This window comes from Notechis scutatus, chromosome 3, assembly GCF_049901735.1.
Source record: "Notechis scutatus isolate UNSWTSFEM ecotype Mainland chromosome 3, rNotScu1.2, whole genome shotgun sequence".
Lineage (NCBI taxonomy): Eukaryota > Metazoa > Chordata > Lepidosauria > Squamata > Elapidae > Notechis > Notechis scutatus.
In genome coordinates, this window is record NC_142011.1 from 94882112 (window position 1) to 94909189 (window position 27078).

The following is a 27078-nucleotide window of genomic DNA, read 5'->3' on the forward strand; positions in this document are numbered from 1 at the left end:
TGGCTATTTTTAGGAAGTGTCTCACTGAAATTAATGTATCTTCTTTTTAGGTTTTCATGGAAGACTGAAAATAATGGGTTGCTTAAAATGAAGAGCAGAGAGGTATAGTGCTTTTTTGGGCGGGGAAGGTTGGTGTAAAATGGTGTCCCACTACATTCTTCCTAGTCCAATTTCTCAGCCTAATCTAAAGCTCTGGAATTCTTTAATGGTCTCTCATCTAACAACTAACCAGGTCTGTGAAGAGCGTGTTTTAAAATTTCTTTCAACCTTCCCTGAATTCCAAAATACTAATTTTCCCTATTGTTTCTGCTACATAATCCAAAGACTGTACTTCCAAATTCCCACACTTCCCAAATGTTGGGTTATGAGCCGCTTGCATATGTATTCTCATAAGAGGAGGAAAAATTCTGCCAGGAAAAATTTCCACACAACCCCCATCACCCATTTTTTGTGATATATTTGTTTAAGATTATTCTTTTGATAGTGTATTTAATTGTTATCTGCCAAGACCGATTATTTATTTATTTTATTTAAGAAAATTTATTTGGCTACCCAACTCACTCTTGGGGACAAGGATATCCTCCCCAAATGAAGATATTGGTAAAAAATGGGGGCGGGGGACACAAAATAATTTGTATAATTTACACAAAACCCTAATAGCACAAACAAGTCTAAATCACTAAACAAAGAAAAGGAAACTAAACAGGTCAGAAATATATTTTTGGAAAAGTTTTAAATAGCTGTTTGCATTTTAGATAACGCATTAAATGTAACATTAAGTCTCAATAGTTATTTGTTTGTCAATGAAGAGCCTTTTGAGGGCGGGGGCTATTTTGAGTTCTGGAGTCTCAATGTGGATACTTATTTCTTTCCTCCTCTCCCCATTTTTGGCTACTTCCCCATGGCAAATGAACTGCAGTTATTAAGGGCATGTGAAATGTAGAAAGAGGGGAAAAGTTACAAGCCACTCCACTTTGTATGTTAAAAACCTTCTTTGCCACACCTTCCTTTCTTTGAGTAAGTACTGACTCTTAGATACTGCCTGGACAGGTCTCTGCACTTGCCTCCTTCCTAGGGCTGAGAGAGAGTAACTGGCCCAAAATTACCAAGCTGGCTTTGTGTCTTAAGAACAAGACTAGAGCAATTTCACAGTTCCTGATCTCATGCCTTAACCGCTACATCAAACTGGATCTCTAACTACTCCTAGTGGATTACTATCTTTATCATCGCTTTGTTACCGTACCTGCAAAATCTTCCAGTGAAATTCCCAGTGCAGAGGCATGAATAGCCATTAATGCCATCTACACACGTGGCACCATTTCCACAGAGATGTCCAAAACAGTCGTCTATGTCTTCTTCACACCTAGTTCCTCTGTATCCAGGATCGCATACACACTTGTAAGCTGATATCCCATCACTGCAATTTCCATGGAGACAAGGGTTTGAGGAGCATTCATCAACACTGAATTCACACCGAGATCCAGTCCATCCTTTGGCACATGTGCAGTGAAAATAGCTGTAAAAATCTTCACAAAGCCCGCCATTCAAGCAAGGATTTGAGTGGCAGGCATCCAGCTTAAGGCATCCAGTGACAACAGAATTGGCAGAGATCTTGAGAAATTGCTCTTCTTGCGGCTTTTTAGTATTGTCAAAGTAAGAGAGATGAATTCCACCAATCTCCACAGTGCTCATGCACCCTCTCAGTCCATCTTTTTTATCAAAAGCTTTGTCAGCCAGATAGATATCTGTGCCTTCTCTTAGGAAGTTAAGGTTTCCAGTGGCAACAGTACTCATTGCATGGTCTCTCTCATCATTTATATCAATACGCCATCTTGATGAGTGAGAGAGTGGCTCTGTCATAGAGTAGGTGACCTTGTGCCACTTCCCATCATTCACAGATAGGAAACTAGCCAGGCTCAATGTAAAAAAAGTATTACCACTCTGCAGCTGAAACAACAATTTGGTATCCTGAATACTGATAGAGAAGAATTCTGGCTCCTTCTCGGCATAAAGTAGTATGACATCTGAGTCTTGAGTCCGAAAACCAAAGGTTATATTAGTGAGGTCTCTCCTGATCTTCCCATTGCTTCTATAAAAGATGGCACTGCTTCTGCCATTAAAAATGGCATTGGAGATACCTGAGCAGAGATGGGAGAAATCAAGTTCTATAAAAGATGGCATAAGGCTAGTGCTATCATCTCTATATATTTGTGGGAGAATCCACGTTGCATAAAACCAAAAGTGCTTAGCGATAAATAAAAAAAAAAGCACACTTATGTGAATCTTAAGAATTAGAGAATTGATTATTTGCTCCCTATTGTCTAAAATATTGATAGCCGATAATTATTAGTCCCTTAATTTGTAGTGATTGGTGACTTTGTAATGATTGGTGTGACCATAGCGCTGAAAAATTTGTTAAAACTTTAAGAAATCTGCAATTAATTAACATGAAAATGCACATCTGAAATAATTTTCCAGAAGAGAAGAGGACATTTGAGGTCAGTATAAAGGTTTAATCTGATCTCACTGTATCCTCAAAGGACAGTGGTACTGAATTAGCACTGTGCTGTTTTTAGAACTATCTTAGCGCCAGCTAAATGATCTGGGTTGCAAAACTGTAGATAAATCACAACATCACAACAAAGAATTGGATTTTTCTGGATCCCTTTGCTACCCCATAAATATTCAACTAGTTTTATCTGCCCACATATATTAGTACTACCTTGAATAGATTCTGAACAGTCAAAAGGCAACATTCTGTTAGCTAAGCATTTCCCTTCCACTTTCCCCCCTCTTAATGATGCAAGTAGAGTGATATAATTAGATAGCTGAAAATTTGTGGCTTTCTGAGAAAGGAGAGTTGGCCTTGGTCGTTCTGCTTAGCAGTCTCATGTATTCTTATTCTGTCCTGATGGTACATGATTTTATGGGCTTCAAATCTTAGTGGCATTAAGGATATTTGGCAATTTACGAGGAGAAAAAAACCTCTGCAAAATTAATCATTCCATTCTCTCCCCATCTTTACTCCTTCTTCAAAATACAGAACACACATAAAGTAGATAGACATGCCTCTAGATCATTTCAGATTTGTAGCAGCAGGGATGTCTGATTCCTGATCATTTAACACAATAACAGTGTGTCCTAAATTATACTGCTAAAACAAGGAGAATTTGGGCAACCCGAAATTGATTCTCTATTGTTATGTTTGTGTATTGTCTATTTTGATGAATCTTGGGGTCTAAAAAAATAGCACATCTCTGAAACCACAATCTTGCCTTGGAGAGAAGGATTGGAATTTATTCATGCCACCTTCTCCTGCCTCCTATCTAACCATGCAAATGTGCATTTCTATACACTATGCAAAGCTATTGACTCCCTGCAATTTTCTTCTTAATGTGTTATTACTGCAGAATGCAAGCCACCATTGTCTTATATGCATATTGGAGCTCCTATTCTTTTTAAGGATTTACTATGACTTTCAGAATAATGGATCTATATACAATTAAGTGGCAACATTTGACACTGAAATTTCCATTAGAGACACTCAGGTAAATTCCTCTGTGTGTTAAAAGCAAGAGAAGTCTGGCAACAGCAAGGCAGAGGACCCACGGGAGGCTGTTCCCAGTATGCGTATGCGTAGAGCTGCTAGAAGGTGAGAGCAACTGAAACAAAAGGGGCGACTCAGGAGTAAGGCTGGGAGGTGATTGCCCCTCCCATCAGGTATAAAGGACCGGCAAAGATGACGAAACCTTTGCAGGAAGCAAAGTAGTTTGTTCAGTTCAGATTCATTCTTGAAGCTCTTTGTTCTTCGATTGGGTTTTTTTTTTCTAGTTCATTTTATACTTCCATTATTGGCAGCACTTCACAGAAAAGAAAGGTGGGTGCTTATCTTGAGGGACTGTTTGAGATTAATTCTGGCTGGGAATGAAAACAATTCCCAGCATTGCAATAAAATAAGTCTTGTTTTTAAAGTAAGCGTGTGCATAGTTATGGTCTAGGGAGCCTTGGTCAGAACAGTATCTGCCTCTCAAACTGCACTCTACTGTGCTCACTTTTGGAGCGTACGATCCTTAGCATCTCATTCAAGGCCTTGTGTGATCAGCCTCAGCTGATCAAAATTGCCTATTTGAGGTCTTCTGTTTTTTAAATTACTGGTTATTTACTTATTTATTTATTTGTCAAAAGCTTACGATATAACAGAAACAAGAATAAACATAAGTTTAAATACAAGAAACAGGAACTAATAATTGGAGACAATAGGACAGGCACGGTAGGCACGATTGTGTGCTTATGCACCCTCCCCTACAGACCTCTTTGGAATGGGGTGAAGTCAATAGAGAATAGTTTGAGGGTAAAGGAGTGGGGCTTTGAGCAGGTGATGACAGAATCAGGTAGTGAGTTCCAGACATTGACCACTCTGTTGCTGAAATTGTACTTCCTGCAATTGAGTTTGGAATGGTTTACATTTAGTTTATATCTGTTGTGTGCTCTTGTGTTGTTGTGGTTAAAGCTGAAATATTCATTAACTGGTAAGATGTTGTAACATATGATTTTATGTGCTAGGCTTAAGTCCAATCAGTCGGCGTAGTTCAAGGTTATCTAAGCCTAGAATCTCAAGTCTAGTGCTGTAGGGCAGGGGTCCCCAACCACCGGTCCGGGGACGTCGTCGCGGAACAACTCCTACCGGGCCGCTGGTTGCTGGGCGCCGCCATCTTTTTGGCGAAAAAGTGCTTCGGTGAGCTTTTCGGGTAGAAAGCTCACTGGAAGCACTTTTTCATGAAAAAGATGGCGGCGCGCTTCGTGAGCTTTTCCGGGTAGAAGGCCATTTCTACCGGAAAAGCTCACCAAGCGCTGGCGCCGCCATCTTTTTGATGAAAAGTGCTTCCGGTGAGGTCACCGGAAGCACTTTTTCATCAAAAAGATGGCGGCGCCCACCTGGTGCTGGTACCGGGCCGCGGCGCCCAGCTGATGCCGGTACCGGGCCGCGGCATAAAAAAGGTTGGGGATCACTGCTGTAGGGTATTCTGTTGCGAACAGAGGAATGGTAAAATGCTTCTGGACTCGCTCAATTGTATTTATATCTGATATACAGTGCGGATTCCAGACAGCAGAGCTGAATTCAAATATTGGTCTAGCAAAGGTTTTGAATGCCCTAGTTTGCAAATCAGTATTACCAGAGGAGAAGCTTCGTAAAATTAAATTTACAACTCTTAGTGCCTTTTTGGCAATGCTGTTGCAGTGATCTTTGGCGCTTAAGATCATTCGATATGAGAACTCCAAGGCCCTTGACAGAGTGAGGCTCATCAACAAGGTCATATCCGCCTAGCTTGTATTTGGTGTATTGATTTTTTTTTTTAACCAATGTTTAGGACAGAACATTTGTCATGACAGTTGGAATCATTGGTTGCCAATAATTAGGCAACCAAAATAAGAGAATAACATAGTTGTGAGAGGCCTTGGGGATTTTCTAGTCCAATCCCCTGCTATAGCAGGAAACCCAATAACATTTCAGACATATGGTAAACCAAACATAGCAAAAAAAGGAGATCACCCATTTTACTGTGAAAGGATGGCAGAAAAAAAAAAAAAGCTGTTGCTCTGTTACCTTAATTTGCAAAAGGGAATACAAATAATGGAGGAAGCTGAAATACTTGCATTCAAATCCTTGATACACCGGCAGACATTGGGCTTCAGGAGGGCAAGGACTGAAGTCACACCATTTCACTTCTTCACAAGCTTTCCCAGCCATATTTGGTGGACAAGTACAAGTGAAGTCATCCCAGATTGAATAGCAAACACCGCCGTTCTGGCATGGAGCGGACTAAAAAGGAAAAAAAAAATGGGAATGAAAAGTGAGCAAAGTTTTCTGTTTTCCCAATCAATTGAAAAGAGCCCTGGGGAAGAAAGAATCTGCCTTTCTCCTGGCTTCCACTCAATGCCACTAGTGGCAGTTAGTCTTGTTTTATTTTTCATATATATATTTAATCAGGGATGCATCAGGTCTGGCCTTCCAGATGTTGAGTAACTTTATCATCAGGATGGCCGATGGACTGAAGAAAATTTTCCATCCCACATTTTGCAGGCCATATGTTATCCATTTCTTTTACACAACGATTAGAGTGGAGCCGGCAGCCACCCTGGCCTATTTATCTGTTTTGCAAAGCAAGCAAACCCAATAAAAAAGTGGTGGCTTTAATCCATTGGCAAAATACTTGCTTCGAATGTCAAAAAATTCTCAGTTAATTTCCTGACCTGACCAGCTAAAGTATCTTAGGTAGCAGAGTTAGTGAAGACCTCTGATTTCACCCTCAACTGGGAAATAGACAGGAAGCAAGAAATCTGAGATCAAGGCTTTCAACTTCTCTGCCTTTCAAACAACCACGAGGGGGGAGGGGATGCTCCAGTTTTTATGAGAATAGTGGTACTGTGAGAGAGAGGAAGTTCAATCTTCTGTACTACTTTCTCTAGATCTAAATTTGATCCTAAGGCTGCTAGGAGACCCATTTGGGAGTTGTTGTGTGGGGAGCATAAGTAACATTTTTGGGCCTGCATTTCTTTTCCTGCTCTGAGCTAATAATTCAGGGGAGGGAGAAGTGATTAGACCAAAAAGCAAAGAGAATGGAGGGAGGAAAATAGATATTAACCTTTCTCTTGCTACTTCCCACAACACATAGGTCTCCACCCCCGTGGATGGTTTTATTATTACTGTTTTCAAATGGAAAAAAAAAAATAGTGTCCCATGTCAACACAGACAAGACTGGTAATAACAGTTTTGCCTATTATAAAGGCACTCTATTGTATAGAAAACAGCTCTAACCAGCTATTATTATTTTTTTAACCTAATTGTAGAAATGCTTCTTCTTTGGGGGATTTTGTTTTGTCTTTGAACTGCCGACAAATTGAAGAGAAGGCAAACAGAAAACTAGTAAACAAGAGCAAGATGTTTGAATATGTGTAATTTTAAAGTCTTGCTTTTATTTGATTTTTTGTATTTTTATACAATTTTATTAACTTCCTTGTTCATTCAGCTGTACAAAAAAAACAAGTTTCAACTGAATAGGCATTCAACTGAATAGGCTTGCCTGCGCGGATGCATAATTAAATGGATGTAAAGCAGGGTCCTCAACCACCGGGCCGCGGACGTGCCGGGCCGTGGAGCACTCTCTACCGGGCCGCAAAGAATTTTTTTTTAAAAATGGCGGCTTTCTTCACCTTCGGTGAATGCTGCTGGGATCGGGATCAAGGACACAAATGAAAGAAGGGGAGGGAGGAAGCAACCGAAGCCTGTCCTTCTCTCTGGGTCAGCTCTCTCAGTCGCTCTCTCGCTCCTCCACCAGCACAGGAAGAAACTGCTTCAAAGAAGCGGGGGCTTTTCCTGTCGCCGCAGCGCCTCCGAAGCGCCCGTTTCTCCCCACCCCCCCCGTCCGCCCGCCCGCCCGCTCTGCCTGCCTGCCTGCCTTCGTTAATGGTTGAATCGGAACAGCTTCGGCTGAGTAAAAGAGGCGAATAGTTATTATTCTCAGCCGAAGCTGCTCCCAAACAACCAGAAACTAAGGCAGGCAGGCAGGCAGGCAACGGGACACTGTGGATTGAAGCGCGCAGGCTGCTGGGGTGGGGTGGGGTGGGGGTGGGGGTGAAACGGGCGCTTCGGAATAGCTGTGGCGACAGGAAAAGCCCCCGCTTCTTTGAAGCAGTTTCTTCCTTGGATGGTGGAGCAGCGAGAGAGCGAAGCCTCCTTCTCTTCTCTCCCCCCGTCCTTGCAAAAATTTTCTGCTTGAAACCGGTCCCTGGTACAAAAAAGGTTGGGGACCACTGATGTAAAGGATGGAGGAAAGCAAAGAGACCAGGTTGAAGGGGAAAATAACTTAGGACTTCTCAAGTCAGAGGAACTGTCAGGCTATAAAGTTGTGAAGTATGAATGAAAAGTAGATCCTGTCTACTTTTTTTAAAAATATATGTTTTATTACTTTTGCCTTGAGCTGGCTTCTGTTCACCACTTAATGGTTCTCACATGAAGTAGCACATGTATGTAAGCCCTCATAGAACCAAAATTACAAATGGTATGCTTGTCAAAGGACTCCATTAACACATTCAGAGTATTCCCAGACCTACTATTTCTCTCATAATTTGAAGAAATTGAGAATTGTAGCTACTTCTGCAGGCCTAGAAATACTAAGAACCCACTAGGAACACTAGGAAGCAATCTGTGCTCATCTTCTAGCCGAATACTGGAAAAGTAAAATTTAATCAGTCTCCCAATTCCCTGAACTCTTGCAGGTCCTGGAGCAACAAAAATCCTTTCCACCATTGCATATAAAAATAAAATAAATTGCCTTTCTTTTTTTACACCATGTATTCAGCTCCATTTGTCTGATTTCCGTAAAAAAGAAAAAGAAACAAATTCTTAATAGTTACTGTTAAGGGACCCGAATGCCATTCCTATTGCGTTAAAATGCTTCTTTTAAGTTGTGAAGAGAAATAATAGCTTGTCAGCATTTTTTTTGTAACCACATGTTTTCCCCCATAGTATAAACTATGGCTGCATCTTGCTTGAGCCTGGAATGGTAGGAGAAGCAAAAATGTCTATAAATAGGGACCAGATCTGCTTCTGAATTACTGTAAAACCCTTAGATTGAAGTCTCCTCAGCTGGCACTTGTGAGGGGAAGAAAATAATAATGAGAAAGCACAAAGTATTGGTGAGCACTAGTCATAGCATTTGAAAGCAGCAGAAACCATGTAATAGAGAAGCACAGAAAGATAGTGGCTTAGACAAGGGTTAGGCATGCTGTGAGTTCAGTTGTTATTCCTCTGGAAGGCTTCAAATGGCAAGGAGAAGTGAAAATGAAGAAGGAATGTCATCTTTTCCTGAAAAAAAAAATAGTGGTATAATTTAAAAGTTGAAAACAGGGCAAACTCTTGAGGAGAAAATCAGGCAAGCTTATAAGGAAATCATCAAAATATCCCTAAATGTTTGAGATTTAAATGAATAGCTGCTTAATGTGAAACATACATCGTATAAACACAGAATCCACAACATAATATATTCCATAAGCCTGTACATTCCCTTGCATATAATTCATGGATAATAGTTTTTTTTTAGGATGCCGTGTTTTATAAAGTGTTAAAAGTTGTGAGGTTTTTTGATACGTCTAATCCATTTTTGGCTACTTTTATATTTCTTCAGCAATACAACATTCACTTCTTGTTTAACATTTTATGAATCTTGATGCCAGGTCTAAATGCCTGTAACATGCCCCATGATTAGCTTGTTCTGTAAAGGGTGGTTTTAAAGTAATTATGAGAATATTTTGGTTTGGGAACTACAGTGAGTTCAAGTTGCTCTTAATGAACAGCAGCTTTGCCTACTGGTTGTCATTACTGAGAGATTTAAGAGCTGCCCTTCCAGTCTACTAGACACTTTGTGGTATCATGGCCCACAAACTGAAAAAAAGTTTGGCAAAATCTGATCTTACCCACCTCTTTCACAGACAGCCTTGAGATATTCCTACTGTAATGACCCGAGGTGTGGCACAAAAATAACAAAGTCACCAAAGTAGATAAATTCCCTTTAATGCCTCCAACTTGGCCCCCAATGTCCAGTTATCCTCGGCTGGAGATCAAACTCTTTCAAAAACAGTCTATGAAGTGAAGAAATGCAGTCCGAATCCAAAGTAAAGATAATTAGAAATTAAAAAAAAACCCAACACAAACCACGCTGAAGATAACGCAGCACCCACAGTTGGGAGGACGCCAAAACCCAGATAAGCCTCGACAAAGATAATGCACGCTTTGCTTCCAGCAACTTTGCCATGTGCAATTTGCCCTTTTAAACAGTCTTCCCAGCTGCAGCCCATGAAGGGGATCAGGGCCCTTTCCTCTCCCATAAGCCACATTGCTCCTTTCTCCGTTCCTCCCTGCATGCCCTAGGATGAAGAAGGGATGGCCCTGGGTCTTCCTCTGAATGCCCAGCCAGACTGTGCCCTTCCCCCATTTCTTCCACAGCCACCGGATCCACACTCCCACTCCCTGTCAGCTGCTCAATCTCACCCTCAGAATCAGACTCCAACAAGGGCATGACACCTACTGTCACACGTTGCTTAGGAACCCTACCAGGTCAAAGGGAAATTCTTTTTAATCATGGGAATAGAATGTTTAAAAAACGGTTCCTTACCTTGCAGAGGTCCTCTCCAATGCATCCTGCAACTACATTGATCAGGGTGCTTTTGCTGCTGACAGAATTCAGCGAAGCAGTGAGTGGGTAAAATTCAAGTGGGTGGTTGCCAAGTCTTAAATCTTGAATGCAGCCTTTGAAAAAGCCACCATTTAAAATGGTTTCTTGCTTGTCTGGTAATCCACCAATGTAGAGAACATCCCTTCTGTGTATTTTTCTTAAGGATGTAGAAACAGAGCCCAACCTTTTTGATGATTGGAACAAGTCCATCGTATTTGGCCCCATTTTTAAAGAAATGAAATAGAAATTTCCATCGTTCATAATCTGCATACTTAAGAATTTGTTGGAGTGTGGACCTGACATTGCAAGTTTCCCATCTTCTAGCCAGACCTTGAGAAATAGGGATGTGTTTCTTTCTAGACCCAATAAGAAGCCAAAAAGCTTGCGTGTTCGCACAAACATTGATATTGTGACATTTTCATGACTTTCTTCTATGGAAAAAGCAGCATACCCAGTGGTTTCCTCATGACCAAATCTTCCTGGAATGTATTCTTTCTTTCACATGAGAAAAAGAGAGAAAGTAATAACCTCTTTGAATATAAAAAACGCTATTTGAGTATTAACATATCATAGATCAGCAATACCCAGCCCTGAATTTAAACTTAATATTTGACACTAATTATACTTTTAGTGGTAAAATAAAAATGAGCTTCTGTACCTGATTTTAGAGTAATGACCTGTTGAATTGGTTGGTGTGTAGCCTTGCTAAATTTGATTTAAAATACAATGTCTCTTGATTCAACATAAATCTGGCCACGTGGAGCCAACTTTTCGAAACAAGGATGGACTTAGGAGGAGAAGAAGACAATCAGGATGGAATGAGTGGAGTCTGGGGCATACTCTTTTTTTTAATACTCTAAACCTATGTTTCTATTAAATACATGTTTCTAATAATTTATTGATAAAATCAGTCTGATTAGTTAACAAGTTCCCCTGAACATCATAACAACAAGAACTGTTCTACTAATATGATATACCAGGTATGTATGCATGGAAGTAGAGGGATGGAAAATCAGATTGGGGTTGATAGAGACAAAATGGATTACATGAAATGGCTGAGTGGCAGTTGGAATACTGAACAGTCACTGAGTAGTTTTCACTGATAAGTGATGCTAATTTTCCCCCCTGATTTAGCACTCCTGGTACTTATCAGATATATTTCAATCCAGCTTAAAATGTTCATTAGAAAGGCAACTTTATTGCTATTGGCTCTTGTCAGATTTCCTTGTTTTAATGTGATAGGTAAAATCTGGTCAATGACTAAGAAAAAAATATGTCAGTGATATGGACTGGCAAGTACATCAAATTACTTCAAAACCAATTTTACTTGGGAAATCACATCCTTATTTTTAAATCATCAAGATACTTTGGAACAAATACAGTACCAATATATTGTAGAGCATTTGATGCATTGTATATAGTGGTATTTAAAGAATTTTTTTTGCAAGATATCATATAATAAGCTTTAATGCCTGTGCAACCCAAAGAATGGTGAAACAAGTATTATTTCTGTGTTTTCTAGAAAGATAGCCATGTTATTTGCTGGACTTCCTAATGAAATATACAAGAAGGCTGGATGAATTTTGTGTAAACTATCTTTTATCAAGTGTGAATGACAGTGATTGTGAAGTTTCATCAAATACTATAGCAAGTAAGGTCCAACAAGATATTTTTTTTATCAGTTGAATAGATAAGAAATAGATAAACATAAGAACAGGTTAACAAATTATTTAAAATTGAAAAAAATGGAGTGTTTATGTGCATGCTTATGTTTTTATAGTCCTGACCAAGAGCTGAAATTACTCAATCAGGTTGGAGAAAAGGAAATGGACTACCCTCAATTGTTGGCCCAACTAAATATCAATCAGTTTGGCACAGTTCATAGCAGAAAAAACAGCTTTGGTCTTCAGTTAAAATAGTTTTTGATCACCAATGAATGTAGTAACTCATTTCATTACAGTTCAACCACCTCATTTTCAGTTAGATATCTCAGAGCCAGCATTCTCCTTTGACTTTCTCAATGATCTTTCTTTGAAACCCAAAGAGGAAAAAGGGAAAATGAGGAATGACCCAAGTGGATGTTCTCCAGCTGAGTGTCCCCAAAATCAGTCTCTAAGATGAAAAGCTGAAACTTGAAATAAAATAAACAGACAATTCCACTCTGTTCACCAGTGTAATGGGTTCATACCATTTATCAATTACAGGAGTTAGTACTGTACTTCCCTATAGCCACATATGTTTGAAGAAAGCTTTGATGATCAACCTCAGAATAATGGGAATTTGGTTCAAGCCACAAAGTCCTGAGGGAAATGCAACTATTTTCCAACCAGGTACCTTGAATCCCATTAGAACTGATTTGCTAAGGAAAAGTAGGTTGACAGTTTCACAATGCAGGACAGTCTTGGCCCAGAAGGACTTTTTATTTATATCTATGATTTTGTGACAGAAATAGATATTATGGAGGAATGCCAAAGTCTCTTAATGTCACTCATGGCTGAATCATAGGTTTTGTCCTTCTGTTGTTGGGCCAGAATGAGCATGTGGTCCCATAGGTACACTTCTTCTATTTTAACAACACAACTAGAAATGGATCACTTTGAAAGACCCACAAATGTTTAGTTGGAGCAACAATTGAGGCTAGTCTACTTCCTTCTTTTCTTACTTTTTTTCCTGCCCTATAACTTAGAGTTGCCATAATTCATATACAATTTGATATGACATAGGCCTGGACATTAGGGACACTTGTCCCATCCCAGTAATGTATCATTCAGAGCAAATTATCCAATTTTTTTTTAAAAAACATGTGGTTTAGAGAAGGTTGAAGTGTAGTGAGAATTGGGTTCTACAAAAAGAAGAAACTAATACCTGAATGAGAGTGAGAATTGTTAAAGTGTTACCCAATTTTGTTTCCCAACTGCAAGAAACACACATTCACTATATTCTCATGGGTATCATTGCTCACAGCTACAAAATATTGAAGGCTAATTAGAACTAAGTTCTGCAACACACACATCTTTCATAGATCAAGGAGCATTAACAGCATTAAGCTATTTAAAATCAAAATCAATCCATAAAAGGAATGCCTCACAAACACCATTCCCAGACTCTTCTTTCATATGCATGGCACCAAAAACAGTGGGGCTGAGATATCTGCAGGCCATTTTTTATTTATTTATGTTTGCCTGCAGCGTTTAGTCTAATGAAAGCTAATGAAAGCGCCTAAGACCCATGAAAACAGGAGAGTAGTCACTGTGAAAGTCCTTTTTGCAACTCTCAAAGGCTACCTAGCTATTTCAGTTTATTTCAGAGGAGCAAGTAAATCCTAGAGCCTGGAGAAAAAAGTTCATTTAAAAACCAAATGTAAACATATTTTAAATTTGGTAATGAAAGTACCTTCCATTTCTTTCTCTATGTGTTTGTTAAACTCACATGCATAAATTTTCCCCCAGATTGAAATGGGTGTTTTTAACTATAAAAGTCCGTGTCCTCCCCCACCCCCCCAGTCAATCTCTTTCTTCCTCTGTTACGGGAAAAGTCATTTTTCTTGCTGAAGGGTGAAAGCTTACAATGCAGCAAAGCCAGCAAGCGACAGGAAGAGCCACCACTTTACAAAGAGAGGAAGCAAGGAGAATCTTCAAAAAGGTAGCCAGACACACATGCAGTTTTCAATTACTCTGCTTCAAGAGAAATGTTGAATATGATCTGTAATTTAGCATAAATCTTGGTCAAAATTAGCCTCTTGAGCCATCGTGTCTGGAGGCTGATCCAAATAAATAAGTGGTTGGGTCTTGCTTGTTCGGGGTGCAGTGAAAAGGCTGCTCAGCACTTGTTAACTGCTTGCCAACTTTTCTTGATTAAATTTGAGTCCAAATAATATACTCTCCCACCAGGTTAATAGACTGGGTTGCACCAGAATCACCCTAACTTCAATTATCTCCCTGTCTTAGTGCCACTTAAAACTGGCCTTCCAACAGAAAAATAATCACAGTAATGGAATACATGTTTTTCCACCCCAGGGATTCTGTCTGTCTGCTTAGGATTAGCCCTTGGCTCCTAATATAAATGTTTGAAATCCAGTAGTTTAGCAAAGATGGAAATCTGTGACCAAATCTCCCTTTCAAGTATTTTGTCCTATTTATGAAAAGTGAACTGGCAGCTCCAACTGCAGTGCGTTAATTACTATTGAAAGTTGTATTTATTTTATTTGCTTAAAACATTTATATAGCTACCCGTCTTCCAGCCAATTCTGGGCAGCTCCCTATCAAAAATTGCAGTTTAAGCGAGGTCTTCCCATACTGATATCCAGTATTTTCACTCTATCCAAGGAAAAACTAAATCAAGAAATGCAATATTATGATTATGGAGTTTTAGTGTCCCATGCAGTTTGATCCTTAAAGAAAGTCAAAACCAAAGTATTGTAAACAAATTTTGACTTATCTCTTTCCATCAGTAGCTATATCTCACATATTTTTCACAATCATTAGTCTAAAATTTTTAAATTTAAATTTTAAAATAAAAAAATCATTAATTATAATCTTTTATTCTTCATTTTGTCCTATTTTATCATTGTCATCTGGCCTCTGTTGTGAAATAATAAAATATGAGGTAAAATTGTGAAATAAGATTTGAGTTACCTGGGGATTTTAAACATACTTTCAAGAAAAAAGCTTTCTATATTTTTTCTTATTTTTCTAGAAATCAGGATTCTTTTTGAACCAGATTTCAAGATGATTAGGAAAGTATCCCATTAATATTGATTTGAGTGAATAAAAGAATGAATCTCATTCCTAATGAGTTTCCTAATCTCCTTTCCTTCTGTGAGCGTATATGTGCATTGTGAAAATGTTGGATGCTGCAAATTGAGAAGAATATTGTGCCCAGAAAGAAAAGACATCTCAAATAGGTTCTAATCATTCACAACAGCTCTACTGGAAGCAAAAACTCCTCTTGGAAGACGGATGGTTTTAATTTTGCTTCATAAAGAAGCAAACATATTTACCAGATGTAGTTCTCTTTTCCAAAGTTGCTTTTCAAACCTTTGGATAAATTGCTGCCAAACTTCAAACCTGTCAACTATAATTATGGCTCCTGCAATGTCATTTTCCAATAGGAACAACTGGGGGTGGATGGGAAATGTAGGTGTGGACCATGAAGAACAGCACAGAAAATATAGTATTTTTAAAATATAGGAATGCATTTTGAGGAGTACGTTTTCCAAATAAAAGTACCTAGCAAACAGTTTTACAGGACAAAAGCTCACATGAATCCCTCTAATTCTATAAAATGCTAAATTCAGCACAATTGTGCCATATCTACAAGAAGTGGGGAATTGAAACAAAGCTCTATAATGATATTTGTTGTGGATATTCTAGCTTCCTACTTTTCCTGCCAGCGGTGGATGGGACATCAGCCTTTTTTGTAAGAATATTTTAGCTCCACTTTTTGGCATTGAATACATTTGAAAGCAAATTCTGGAGGCAGCTCAAACCAAGGCAGATACATATTTGAGAAGAATGCACAAATTGGACATATGTCTGCTAAATATGGATTGCTATACACTTTATTAGGATTTACTCTCAGGTAAAGAGGCATACATCATGTGTATGTTATAATTTTCTTGTCTGAGTAGCTGCTTTTATTTAATTTTGTATCCTTGCCTTTGAATCTGAGAACTACAGAAATTTGGTTGGGAATTAGCTTGTTATCAGTTACTTTGGCTATCATTCGGAGTACCAATATATGTGTCTATGAGAAGTTAAGATTAGGGTACTCTAGCAGAGGCATTTCATTTAACAGGAATATACAGCAGTTTGGAGTTAAAAGCAAAAAAGTACTTTGGACATATGGCACTTATCTGCAACCAGAGATGGTCCTGCCTGCTTTGGTACATTCCCTACTCTAGAAACCATCTCTGGATCCAGCAGCATTGGATAATGTTTGACCTGTATCCAACCTTGTCTTTTTGGAGATAAATTACAACTCTGTATGGTTCTGGAAGGTTATCTGGATCCTTTCCAGTTCATCTTTAGATTTGGGTAAACTATCATCATGACACTGATTACACTTGTGGGTGATGTCTGGTCATCTTGTGTGCCAATGGTCATTCATGCATCAGACAACTCGATAGAAAACTATTCTTGAAGACCACTCAGAAGCTAAAGCTGATCCAAAATGCAGTCAAGTGAGAATCATTTATGGATTTTTCTTAGGTCATTCATGTAACACTATTATTACTGCAATTTACACTGGTTGGTGGTTTGCTTCTAGGTGCACTTCAAGATGTTGATTGTCACTTTAGGATCTGGATCAGAGGTGGGTATTCAGCAAGTTCTGACCAGTTCTGGAGAACCAGTAGCCGAAATTTTGAGTAGTTTGGAGAACCGGCAAATACCACTTCTGACGGGAGATTTTACAGTAACCTTCCCCTGCCATGCCCACCAAGCCACGCCCACAGAACCAGTAATAAAAAAAATTGAATCCCACCACTGATCTAGATGCTTATAAGATTATGCTTCTTTGATTATTTCTTCTTCTCTGGTAAAATCTGTCAAGATTGGCTGCATCCTAGGCCTCTTGGTATGTCAGTTTCATCTGGCAAAGCTACATAAATAGGCCTTTTTTGTGGCAACACATGCTCACAGTAACATTATTCTCCCTGAAATCTACATAGTTCTAACTCAACTGTGTTTTTGTAGACTGTTGAAAAACTGACTTTTCCAAATAGGTAAGGAATTTTTTGGGGAGTGCTTTTGAAGGATGTCTGTATAATTTTGTCATGCAGTTTTCAGATATGAGCTTTAATAAATTATACGATTTTGGCTAATGTTGGTTTTTCTTTTGACTTCTTGCTTTACTTTAGTTGTTAATTAAAGTAAATTAATTGCTGTCTAGGGTTGCAACTGGTGATTGAGAAGGCCTGCAGAACAAATAAATAAAGTAATTTAACCAACGGCATCTTTCTTCAAGATTGGCATAGTTGCTTTATTGAGTTGCAGACAGCTTCTGATTCCTCCAGAATTTTTTAAAAATGTGATTCTGCAGTGTCCCTTTCATGGGACTAATCTGCCCCATTTGTTCCAGCAGAAAAGGCTTATTTCAGATCCCATCTGCCAAATAATTTTGGCTGGTGTGGTCCAAGAGAATAAATTTTTCTGCCCTGGGCCTCTCCTTCTGGACTATTTTCCCCTAGAGGTGAGGCCCATCCCCACACTTATGGCCTTCTAGAAGAGCCTGAAAATTTGTCTCTGCTACTTGGCCTGAAGCCAATAGGGGTATACTATGTTGGGGGTGGCTGACAGGGAAGATCTACACTAGGGGTGTCCAACCTTGGCAATTTTAAGACTTGTGGACTTCAACTCCCACCCCTGATCTACACCCTCAGGCTGCCCATCATCTTGGTTTTTAGGTTTTTCTATTTAACTCTCCTAATTTTAATTGCCTTGTATTATGATTATTATTATTATTATTATTATTATTATTATTATTATTATTATTATGATTATTATTATTTTTACTTTCTATTATATTGTAGGCTGCCCAGAGACATTGTAATCAATGAAATGGGCACAATAAAAAAATTAATAAAAATTAATACATAAAGTTAAAGGTATTCCACAGAATAATAAGTGACGATGACTTCTTAGGAAAGCTTCTTCAGTGAGAACATATTTGAACCAAGTATGCATGTACATCTGAGACAGCAGATTTCATGTCTTTGAGAAAATCTGAGGTATATGGGTCTCATGTGGATTTTTGGTAGCCTTTCCTCAGTTACACAACGAATTTGACTCAGTATATTAGGTTACAGATGTAAAAAAAATCCACAAAGTAGTAAAACAGTAGCATTTCATTTCTATTCATTAATGTACATATCATAGACAAATATCCTGAATTGATTGTGGCTAATTGCTGGTGAATTCAAGGTAGATGTATTCATATGGCCAAGATAGATGTAAAAGAGAGGCAGTATATTAATTTGTATTAATATAACCCATGCCTGCATTACTCTGTGGGTTATATTAATACAAATATAGTGGAAATTCCATGCTACCATCCCTTTAGCTAAGGCATTTTCAATTATCATGTTACTCTGCAAGTCTCTCTCTATAGCAGGCTTACAACATAGGTTGGCAAACTTTCTCAGGCTATGGAAATTATTAGTTTAAAACACAATTCCCAGAACCCCTGATCTTTTCTGGTAGAAATGTTGACTGTTCAAATTGGGTCCAGGAGATCCCTTAGTTGAACCTAGACTTCTACAGAACATACAGAAAAATCCTGGCTGATAATACAATTTCAATTATAATGAAAAATCATAGTTTTGAGATAATGTACTTACCTGTAGTACAGTTTGGTCCAGCATAAGGCCGGTAGCAATCACATTGATAGTTCAGCCATAAGTTGTTGCAACGGCCCTTATTTTGACAAGGTTGGTACTCACACCAATCTTTTTTAACACAGCCTGATTTGATGTTTAAAAATGTGTCCGATGATAAGTTCTCTGGGATAATAATGCTGAAATCCACTTCTACATCCTGAAGGCAGCCTACAAATGAAGGTGCAGAATGCGTATTGTTGATATTTAGTAGAGAGCCATTGTTCCCTACCGGCAAGCCACCCAAAAATACGGTTTGAAAAGCAATCACTGCCTCCCTGCTATCTACTATGGCAGCAGTCTGACTAAGACATGATTCTGTGCAAGAGCTCTTGTGTAACTTCAGTGTTACTGCTCTGGCTATGATGACTTCCACTGAATGCCATTCACCATCATTGACATTATAGGCTATATGTAAAAAGGCCTTCAGTTGATTGTTGACTTGCATGGATAAGTATAAACAGCCACTCTGTAGCTCCAGCTTCACGAATGTGTCTTTGTCCCCTCGGTAAAATATCAAAGTTGTTGGCTGAACAGTCAAAAAACTAAGGTTTATGTTATAAAAATAGTCCTTGGAGGAGGCTGCAACACTGTTTACCTGAAGATACCCATTTCCCCGAAAAGACAATGTTGTTGTGGTTTCACAGTGTACTCCTGTGTAGCCAGCTGAACATATGCAATTAAATCTATGTTGTCCATTTCTTAAATGAGGAATGCATAATCCCCCATTCTGACATATATGTTGAACACAGCCGAAGAGGATTTCTGTACAGTTCTGACCACCATAAAATATCCCATCTTTCTCTCCAGTGAGACAATGGCAGGTATAACCCCCAAAAGAATTTTCACAGGTCCCTCCATTCTGACAAGGGCTCATGTGACATTCATTGATGTCATCTTCACAGTGAATGCCTGCAAAAAGAACAAAAAGGAATTGGTTTGTTTATTTGACATGTTCAGTTTCTTGGTATAAATATCTTCAAATTACAAAGCAATATAATATATATCAATAATTTCATTATTCTGTGTATGATGAAAATGATACTTGAGGGCAAAATGTTAAAAGAAAAGAAACCTAGTGCTTTATCCTCAGCTGGAGCTTTAAGAAGAAAAGGGATCCCTTAGCTTTGCTTCTGCTTGCTGCTTGCTGCTAACCCTTGGCTTTGTCTGAAGTCATTAATACCAGTGTCTAAGAAACTGCAGCAATATAGAATAATTGCCTTTTGATTTTGAGCTCTTCTTTGATAATGGAATAGCTACATCCTCAAACTTAGGAAGGCAGAAAAGGAGTAATGGAGGCTTTATCTCAACTAGTGTAATTATTGGTTCCCATACTCCTCCAGTCTTGTTCAGCTTTTGATCTTTTGCATATAACACTTAGTCATAATCCAGCTCTCTATGACTTCAGGCCCAACTGCAATATATACAAAAGGATAGAAGGGACTAAAGACATTGGAGGGGAAAAGGTGGAGGCCATTGTGGAGACATCCAGTCTATTTAAATGGAAACAAAAAGCATTGCTGTCCAGTTCAGATTACATTAAATGTGCTATTTCACATTGACGGGGAGGATTCAGATAGATCATCCTAGAAAGAATCAGGAATTATTTAGTAATCTTGCACAGGGGGGATCCAACTTTAAGGGAAGAGTCAGAATCTGTAGTTAGTGGCTCAGATGGATGAAAAAGAGATGCCATGGTTTTGTTTAGCACCAATACAGGAAACAATAGAGGGGCTGAATCTCCCATCCAACAGTTATGACTTCTTAAAGGCATGGAGACATCTTGGGAGTTTTAAGATGCAATGAGAATAAAAGAAAGGCGTCCCTCACTTTTCCATTCTAGGAATGCTCTCCATGACAGCCAGCTGCTGTTTTCAAAGACCTTTGCCCCTCTGTGTAATTAACTGCTCTTTAGCCAGCACTAAATCTATTCTTCTTAATCTGTACTAAATTCCATCCTAGAGTTCATGAGTTTAACACAGCTACCAGAATTTCTGTCTTGTATGCTGACTCTTGCTTTCTTTCCTTTCAATATAACAGAGGTTTACATTAAGATCGCTCTTGTTTTCTGGTATCTTTTTTAACTGCAGATGCTGAGATTAGTGCTGTATCTTTTCTTGCAGGATAAACTAAATTCATGACTCTCAAATGACTCTCTCTCCACCTGTAGTTAGCCATGGATGTGCTAAACCATGGGTGACAAATTTGGGCATCACGTTATATTTTTTTCCTTTGTGGAGCTGGGGTGGGCATGCCCTGTGCGTGACGCATCTGGCCCATGGGCCACCAGCTTGACACCCCTGTGCTAAACAAATACTTCACCATCCAGCCATCTGCTTAAAGGACAACCTATAAGCAAGTTGACAGTCATATGCTACAGTCAGGGACTTGATGTCAATGCAAAACCAGCCATACAAAGTGACTTACAAATAAATAGTTTCAGTTCACCTGGTCATGTCTATATTGGCGGTTTAATGCTCCCCACCTGCTCACATTCTATAAAATTATCTTAAGATTCATATAAGTTAGTGGGGATCTCTGCCTCTAGTAAAGTAAACTCATTCAGGGACTGTTTTATCAATTTTCTTACATCTGGCCTATAAGAAGCTGCACGAAAGAGCCAAGAAGTATCTCTGTGTTAGGAAGGAAATATTATTTATCCATTTTATATTCATTTTTCTGGGTGCAAATGACTTCCTCGCAAGACAGCAATGAAGGAAGCTGCATATTATTTGGTGTGTTTGAAAATATGTCTGATAGAAAACAGTTCCAGGAACTTATTTGTAGAGTCAGTACATTTCCTTTCCACCTTTTAAATTAAGTGACACGCTTCTCAATTATGAGAAGTAATCAAACATGCTAATGCAGTAAAATATATTTGCTAAGACAGAGTTAATATATGAAGTATCAGTAAGGTTTGTTTGTTTCTTTTAAACAGCCTGCACATAAGAAAACGTTTAAAAAAAAACCTTCTACTATCCCGGAACACAATAAGCACTTTATTGCCTCTGAGACAAATGAAGAAAATGTAAGAATATATGTATTGGCTCTGAATGAGTCTCACTTGGATCTTCAACATTCGTATTCTGGCATACAATGAAGGAAAGCTTATAGGAACCAATCCCGCTTAATACCGTTTGATACACCCCAGTATAGTCCCTCTATAGAATAATGCTTTATAGGCAGTCCTTAATTTATGACCACAAATGAAACCAGAATTTTCATTGCTCAGCAAGATGGTTAGAGTCATGGTTATTATTAAGGAAAATACTGCAGTTGTTAGGTAAATCATACAGCCATTAAGTGAATCCAGCTTTCCCTTATTGACGTTGCTGGAAGCCTGCTAGAAAGATTGCAAATAGTGATCACGTGACCCTGGCATGCTGCTGCAACCATTGTAAATGTGAACTGGCTGCCAAGCATCTGAATTTTGATTACATGACTCTGGGGATGTGCAAAGCTTTTTTTAAAAAAATTAATTTATAATATGAAATACAAAAGAAAATAATAGGAAAACAAGGGAAAGAGAAGGAAAGGGAAATGTGTAGGGAAAGGGGAAAAAAGAAAGAAAAGGCATAGATTTCTGATTCCCTTTGGTTCAGTAGAATAAGACAATAGCATCAAACCTCAACTTTTTACTTTTCCATAATAGTATAAACCCGCCATTCCTATAACAACAAACCTATCTAATCAGTAAAACCCAAAATCAAAGTTGGGGATGTGCAATGGTTGTAAGTCACTTTTTTCAGTACTGTTGTAACTTCAGAAGGTCACTAAATGAATGGTTGTAAACTGAGGACTACCTGAATGCCTTTGCTTTTGAATGTAAGGAAAGGTTGCAGTTCAGAGGTAGTATTCAGCAGGTTTTAATCAGTTCTGGAGAAGCATAAATTTTGAGTTGTTCAGAATACCACCTCTGACTGGCCCCGCCTCCATCTATTCTCTACCTCCCGAGTCCCAGCTGATCAGCTGGGTCTTCTTTTGTTTCCCTGCACAGGAGAACAGAACTGGAAATCAAGTTAGTGGGGTGGGGAGGGAATGGGGATTTTGCAGTATCCTTCCCCTGCCGCGCCCATCAAGCCACGCCTACCAAGTCACACCCACAGAACTGGTAGTAAAAAAAATTGAACCCCACCACTGTTGCAGTTCAGTGGCAGACTGCATAATTAATATACAGATGTTCCCAAGTTCCAGCTCAAGCATTTTCAAGCATCAAACATCTGTCTGAAACCTGGGGAGCCACTTGAAGTCACTATAGAAATAATGAACTCAGATGGTCTGATTTGCTGTGAGATTCCAGAACTCAGATTCCAGCTCATAAGCATGTTTATGATATACCTGACCAGGGATTAGAAGCTAAGCAAAATTAGACAGGGTTTGAACTTGAATGGAGAAACACCAGACACCCAGAAAGCATCTGAAAAGAAGACAGTGGTGATGAGGGTACGTATTGTTTCTTAGGAAATGACATAGATATGACTATGTAGTCACCAGGAGAATATTTTTACAGTATTATATGCATGCATACATACATATACAGACATGATGAGGACGGATGTATGAGTATTTGCAAATTAAATGAACAAACACTTGAAACTCAACGGGGCTCACAATGGCCATGAATATCCCAAATTTACAGAATTTTGAGGCACTGTGATAAGAAAATTGTTAATAGTTACAAAAACATCTATGTTTTTTCATATTGAATGCCAAAATGGTCTCTGCTGTTCTTTTTTTTTTTTAATTTGCAGGGGAGAGATGCAATTGAACAGTTATATTAAAAGCCTAGATTTTTTCCAGTCTGTTTTATATATAACTCTGGTTTACATTCTGCTGTTGAAAATAGAACCAGACATTTGGCAATTTAATCTATAGTCTAGAGCAACTTAGAAATAAAGCAGCAGGATACAGGTGAGGTAAGGAAAAACACCAAGAGAGGGCAGGACATAAAATGGGACTCTTATCATTACAACATAACTCTCTTCTTTCTACTATCTATCTTGTCTAATCATCAGAACAAACCACAATAGGCATTACTGGTCTTTTCCCCATAGTTCTCCAGATAGTATCTCCCACTTTTTGTATGTAGATGCCCCGAGTTGTGTACAAAGAGAAGAAAGGAAGGTAGAGAAAAAGGGAGGCAGGGAAAGAAGATTTACTGAGGTTGCCTTCCTCTTCCATGTTGAATTTAAAGTTTTGTAATTGAAGAAAATGGTGGCAACTCTAGCTTTAGACAGTTCCCTGCCTGTTCGTGCATTAGTTCTGCAATTCGCAATCCTAACATTATTTGAAATTCTTCCTTTTTTGCTTTCTTTTTGAAGAGAACAGCCTTGAAGGATAGGAAGTAGAACTGTTACCAAGGCAATGGTCAGGTAAGAGGAGCTTAAGCCTGGGCCAAGAAAACAACTTGAGAAACCTTCTCAGGCAAGCTCTTCCATAGTTCCCATGAAGATAAATGAAGGAAGCAGTGGGGGAACCACATTCAGATTTGCAAAATTCTGCTGCTATGGCTGATATAATAAAAGTAGCCTTGACCTATTGACATCAATGTCTTAGCTTGGTTTACTTTGTAGGACTAAGACTCTTTTTGTGTTTTAATTTTTTTATTGAGTTATAAAGTATTATGAAATACAAAATAAATAGAAAAGCAGTGCAGGGGGAAGGGGAAAGAGAAGTGAAGAAAGGTAAGAAGCATTGACTTTCGACTCTCTCTGTTACAGTAAAATAAGGCATTAACATCAAATCACAGCTTTTTGCTTTTCCATAATAGTATGAACAAGTCATTTCTATAAAGATCTATCAGCAAAACCCAAAGTCAGAGTTTCATTCTTTTCCACATCAAGCATGAAGTTCAGAAGCAGTCTTCATGTGGAAACAAAAGTACTTTTGTTCTTTTCTTTAATCAAAGTGATCAAATTTGCCATTTCAGCCAACTCCATCAACTTCTGCAACCATTCGTCCATAGTAGGTATCGAAGTGTTCTTCCATCTTGTATTGCATACAATAGTCTTGCAGCTGTCAACATATATAGTAACAAAGTTCCAAATTTTTTCTCCAGTTCTTTTTCCATTAAGCCCAAAAGGAAAAGTTCTGGTTTTATTTTTATCTCCATTTTCAAAATGTTCTGTATTAAAATATGAATCATACTCCAGTTTTTTTTTTTTGCTTTATCACATGTCCACCATGGATGATAAACACTCCCAACATTCATTTGACATACCTTTATACATCTTAGATAACTTACCTGGTGTTAAATACCAACAATATATCATCTTATAGAAATTTTCTTTTAGATTATAATTTAATGTAAAATTTAAACCCTTTGTCCACATATTTTGTTCAAGTATCACATTATAGCCAAAATTCCTTGCCTATTGAATCATACAATGTTTTACATGTTCACTTTCCAAGTTCAATTTCAATAATATTTTATAGATCTTAGCAATAATACGTTCATCATTGCCACATTGTCAACCCTGAAACTGATCTGGTCTAAGCCATCTTGGAGCCTCAGTGCTACCACAATGGAGTTGAGGGAGAGGGAGAGGGGGATTAGAGATAGCTGGGGCTGTGTAGTCAAAATAAAATACTTTCCCCTGGGAACCATGGACGTTCTCACACCTGGCCGGAGTAAGGAGGAATGATGTCATCAGACCTGTGGAGGCTACCTGATTGGGCCATGTGACTGATTGTTTGGGGTTGAGGGAAAAACTTTTGCTTTTAATTAGGTGAAAACCAAGGGGCCTCTCAGAGTTGGTTTTCACCAGATATGCGCCAATGTGATATTTCCAATAAAGCTATTCTTTGAGGAATTCACTGCCTTGGAGTTTTTGCTTGCAATGGATCTATTACTTGGAACCCTGACATTAAACCAACTCTAGATGAATTTCCAAATTTCCAAAGTCAAATCCATAACATTTTTTTATCCAATTTAAACCTTTTTTTTCAGTTGTTGATAGGTAAACCAATGGCAAATATAACCTTCTGATTCAAGTTCTTCCTTCGTCTGACTCTTTAAGGTATAACAGAGAAATAATAAATGGACCATTGGATATCACTCTCCATAGTTTGTGAAATGGGAATCTGAATATTACACAACCCCACAATAGTCAAACTGATATATTTTATATGTTTGTATGCTAATAAGAACGTCTGCTGCTCATTTGAATATTTACTACTGAAACACCTAGTTGGTCTAAAAACCTGAAGAATACATGACAAGTTATTTTTTACTTCTTTTTAATTGTCTGTATTTTATTAATTTATTAAATAATATGTTTCTACATAAAATTAAGGAAGATAGTGGCAATGATTTACTAGGAAGGGACATAGAAAATATATTACTAATTAATAGAAAGCATGTATTACATTTTTGGTTCGTGGGTTTCATTTTAAGTCTGCAAACTAATGTTTAACTTGAAAAACAAATGTATACGTCTACTTTTCATGAATACTTCTGCAAACTCTTCTTGTATATGTGGATAATAATTCTTATTGTTTTACTGGAAGAAAAGGCCACTGTCATTATGTTAAAAGGATTAAGAAACATTTATGGAACCACTGAACGTAATACAATCAAATTGTGAGACTCATAAATTAGTTCCATAGAAAGACTTCAATGGAATGTTATTAAAAATTACATTTTCAAGACATTCATTGTTTTCAGCCATAATCCCAAAGTCCTGCATGTTCTTACATAAAAAAAACAACCAAAGAAAAAAAAACCAAATCTACCTATATATTAAATTTCTGATTTAATGTAGTTTAGGTATTTCATTCTTTCTGTAGCATTCTGTAGTTCTCATATTCTACACTAATGATTTTTTTCAAATGATTTGACTCATATCCTATTTTTATTCTATTTACAAATAAAATTTTCTTTTGATAATTTATTTAGATGTTTAATTTCATGATATCTTAGCTAAGCCAAGTACATTCCACATAACCGGTTCCTTCAAGTTCACTTGCATACCAATTGTTAAGTTTCAGAAAAATAAATATTAGCATTATTTCTCCATAGTTTTTCAAAATATATTCTGTTGCATTAGAAGCAAACTGAAAATCAAATTGTAAATTTCAAATTACACTGAGTTAGAATGAAAAGGAAAAAAAAATACCTGTGATCATTGCCATGAAAAGACCCCAAATCTGTATCCTAACTCCAATCATTTCCCCCCAAAGTAGATGTGATTCCTCTATCAGCAATTTCCATGGGACATGCATTAATCCATTTCAAAATGAGGACTCGGAGGGTCTGTAAATATGCTTGTTGTGCCGGTGCAAACTGACAATTCAGCCAGATAAGTAAGCTTAACATAAATCTTATTATGGTGCTTATGCAATGGTTGTGTGTTATATGTTTGGGTGCGATTCCAAGCATGCCTGGATGTTAATTTTGGACATAATTTGATGTACTTTTCTGGCAGGTTTGTCAATAGCTAAGACATATAATGTTTTTCCAATGCATTGTCA

The 27078-nt window shown here is 38.0% G+C and overlaps 1 protein-coding gene across 4 annotated transcripts in view; it reads right to left on the reverse strand.

Annotated features, from left to right (window-relative positions):
• The window catches only part of CRB1 (crumbs cell polarity complex component 1), a 153661-nt gene that overhangs the window by 30888 nt on the left and 95695 nt on the right, over positions 1 to 27078 (reverse strand). For 3 of the 4 annotated variants that reach the window (XM_087960817.1, XM_087960816.1, XM_087960818.1), the window contains exons 3-6: positions 18571 to 19518; positions 10173 to 10723; positions 5656 to 5821; positions 1244 to 2138 (exon numbers count right to left, since the gene is read on the reverse strand). In XM_087960817.1, coding sequence (XP_087816943.1) covers positions 1244 to 2138; positions 5656 to 5821; positions 10173 to 10723; positions 18571 to 19518 — 2560 coding nt within the window. Of the gene's footprint in view, positions 1 to 1243; positions 2139 to 5655; positions 5822 to 10172; positions 10724 to 18570; positions 19519 to 26723; positions 26886 to 27078 lie in introns of those variants that run through there. The other variant, XM_087960819.1, reaches the window with a different exon arrangement.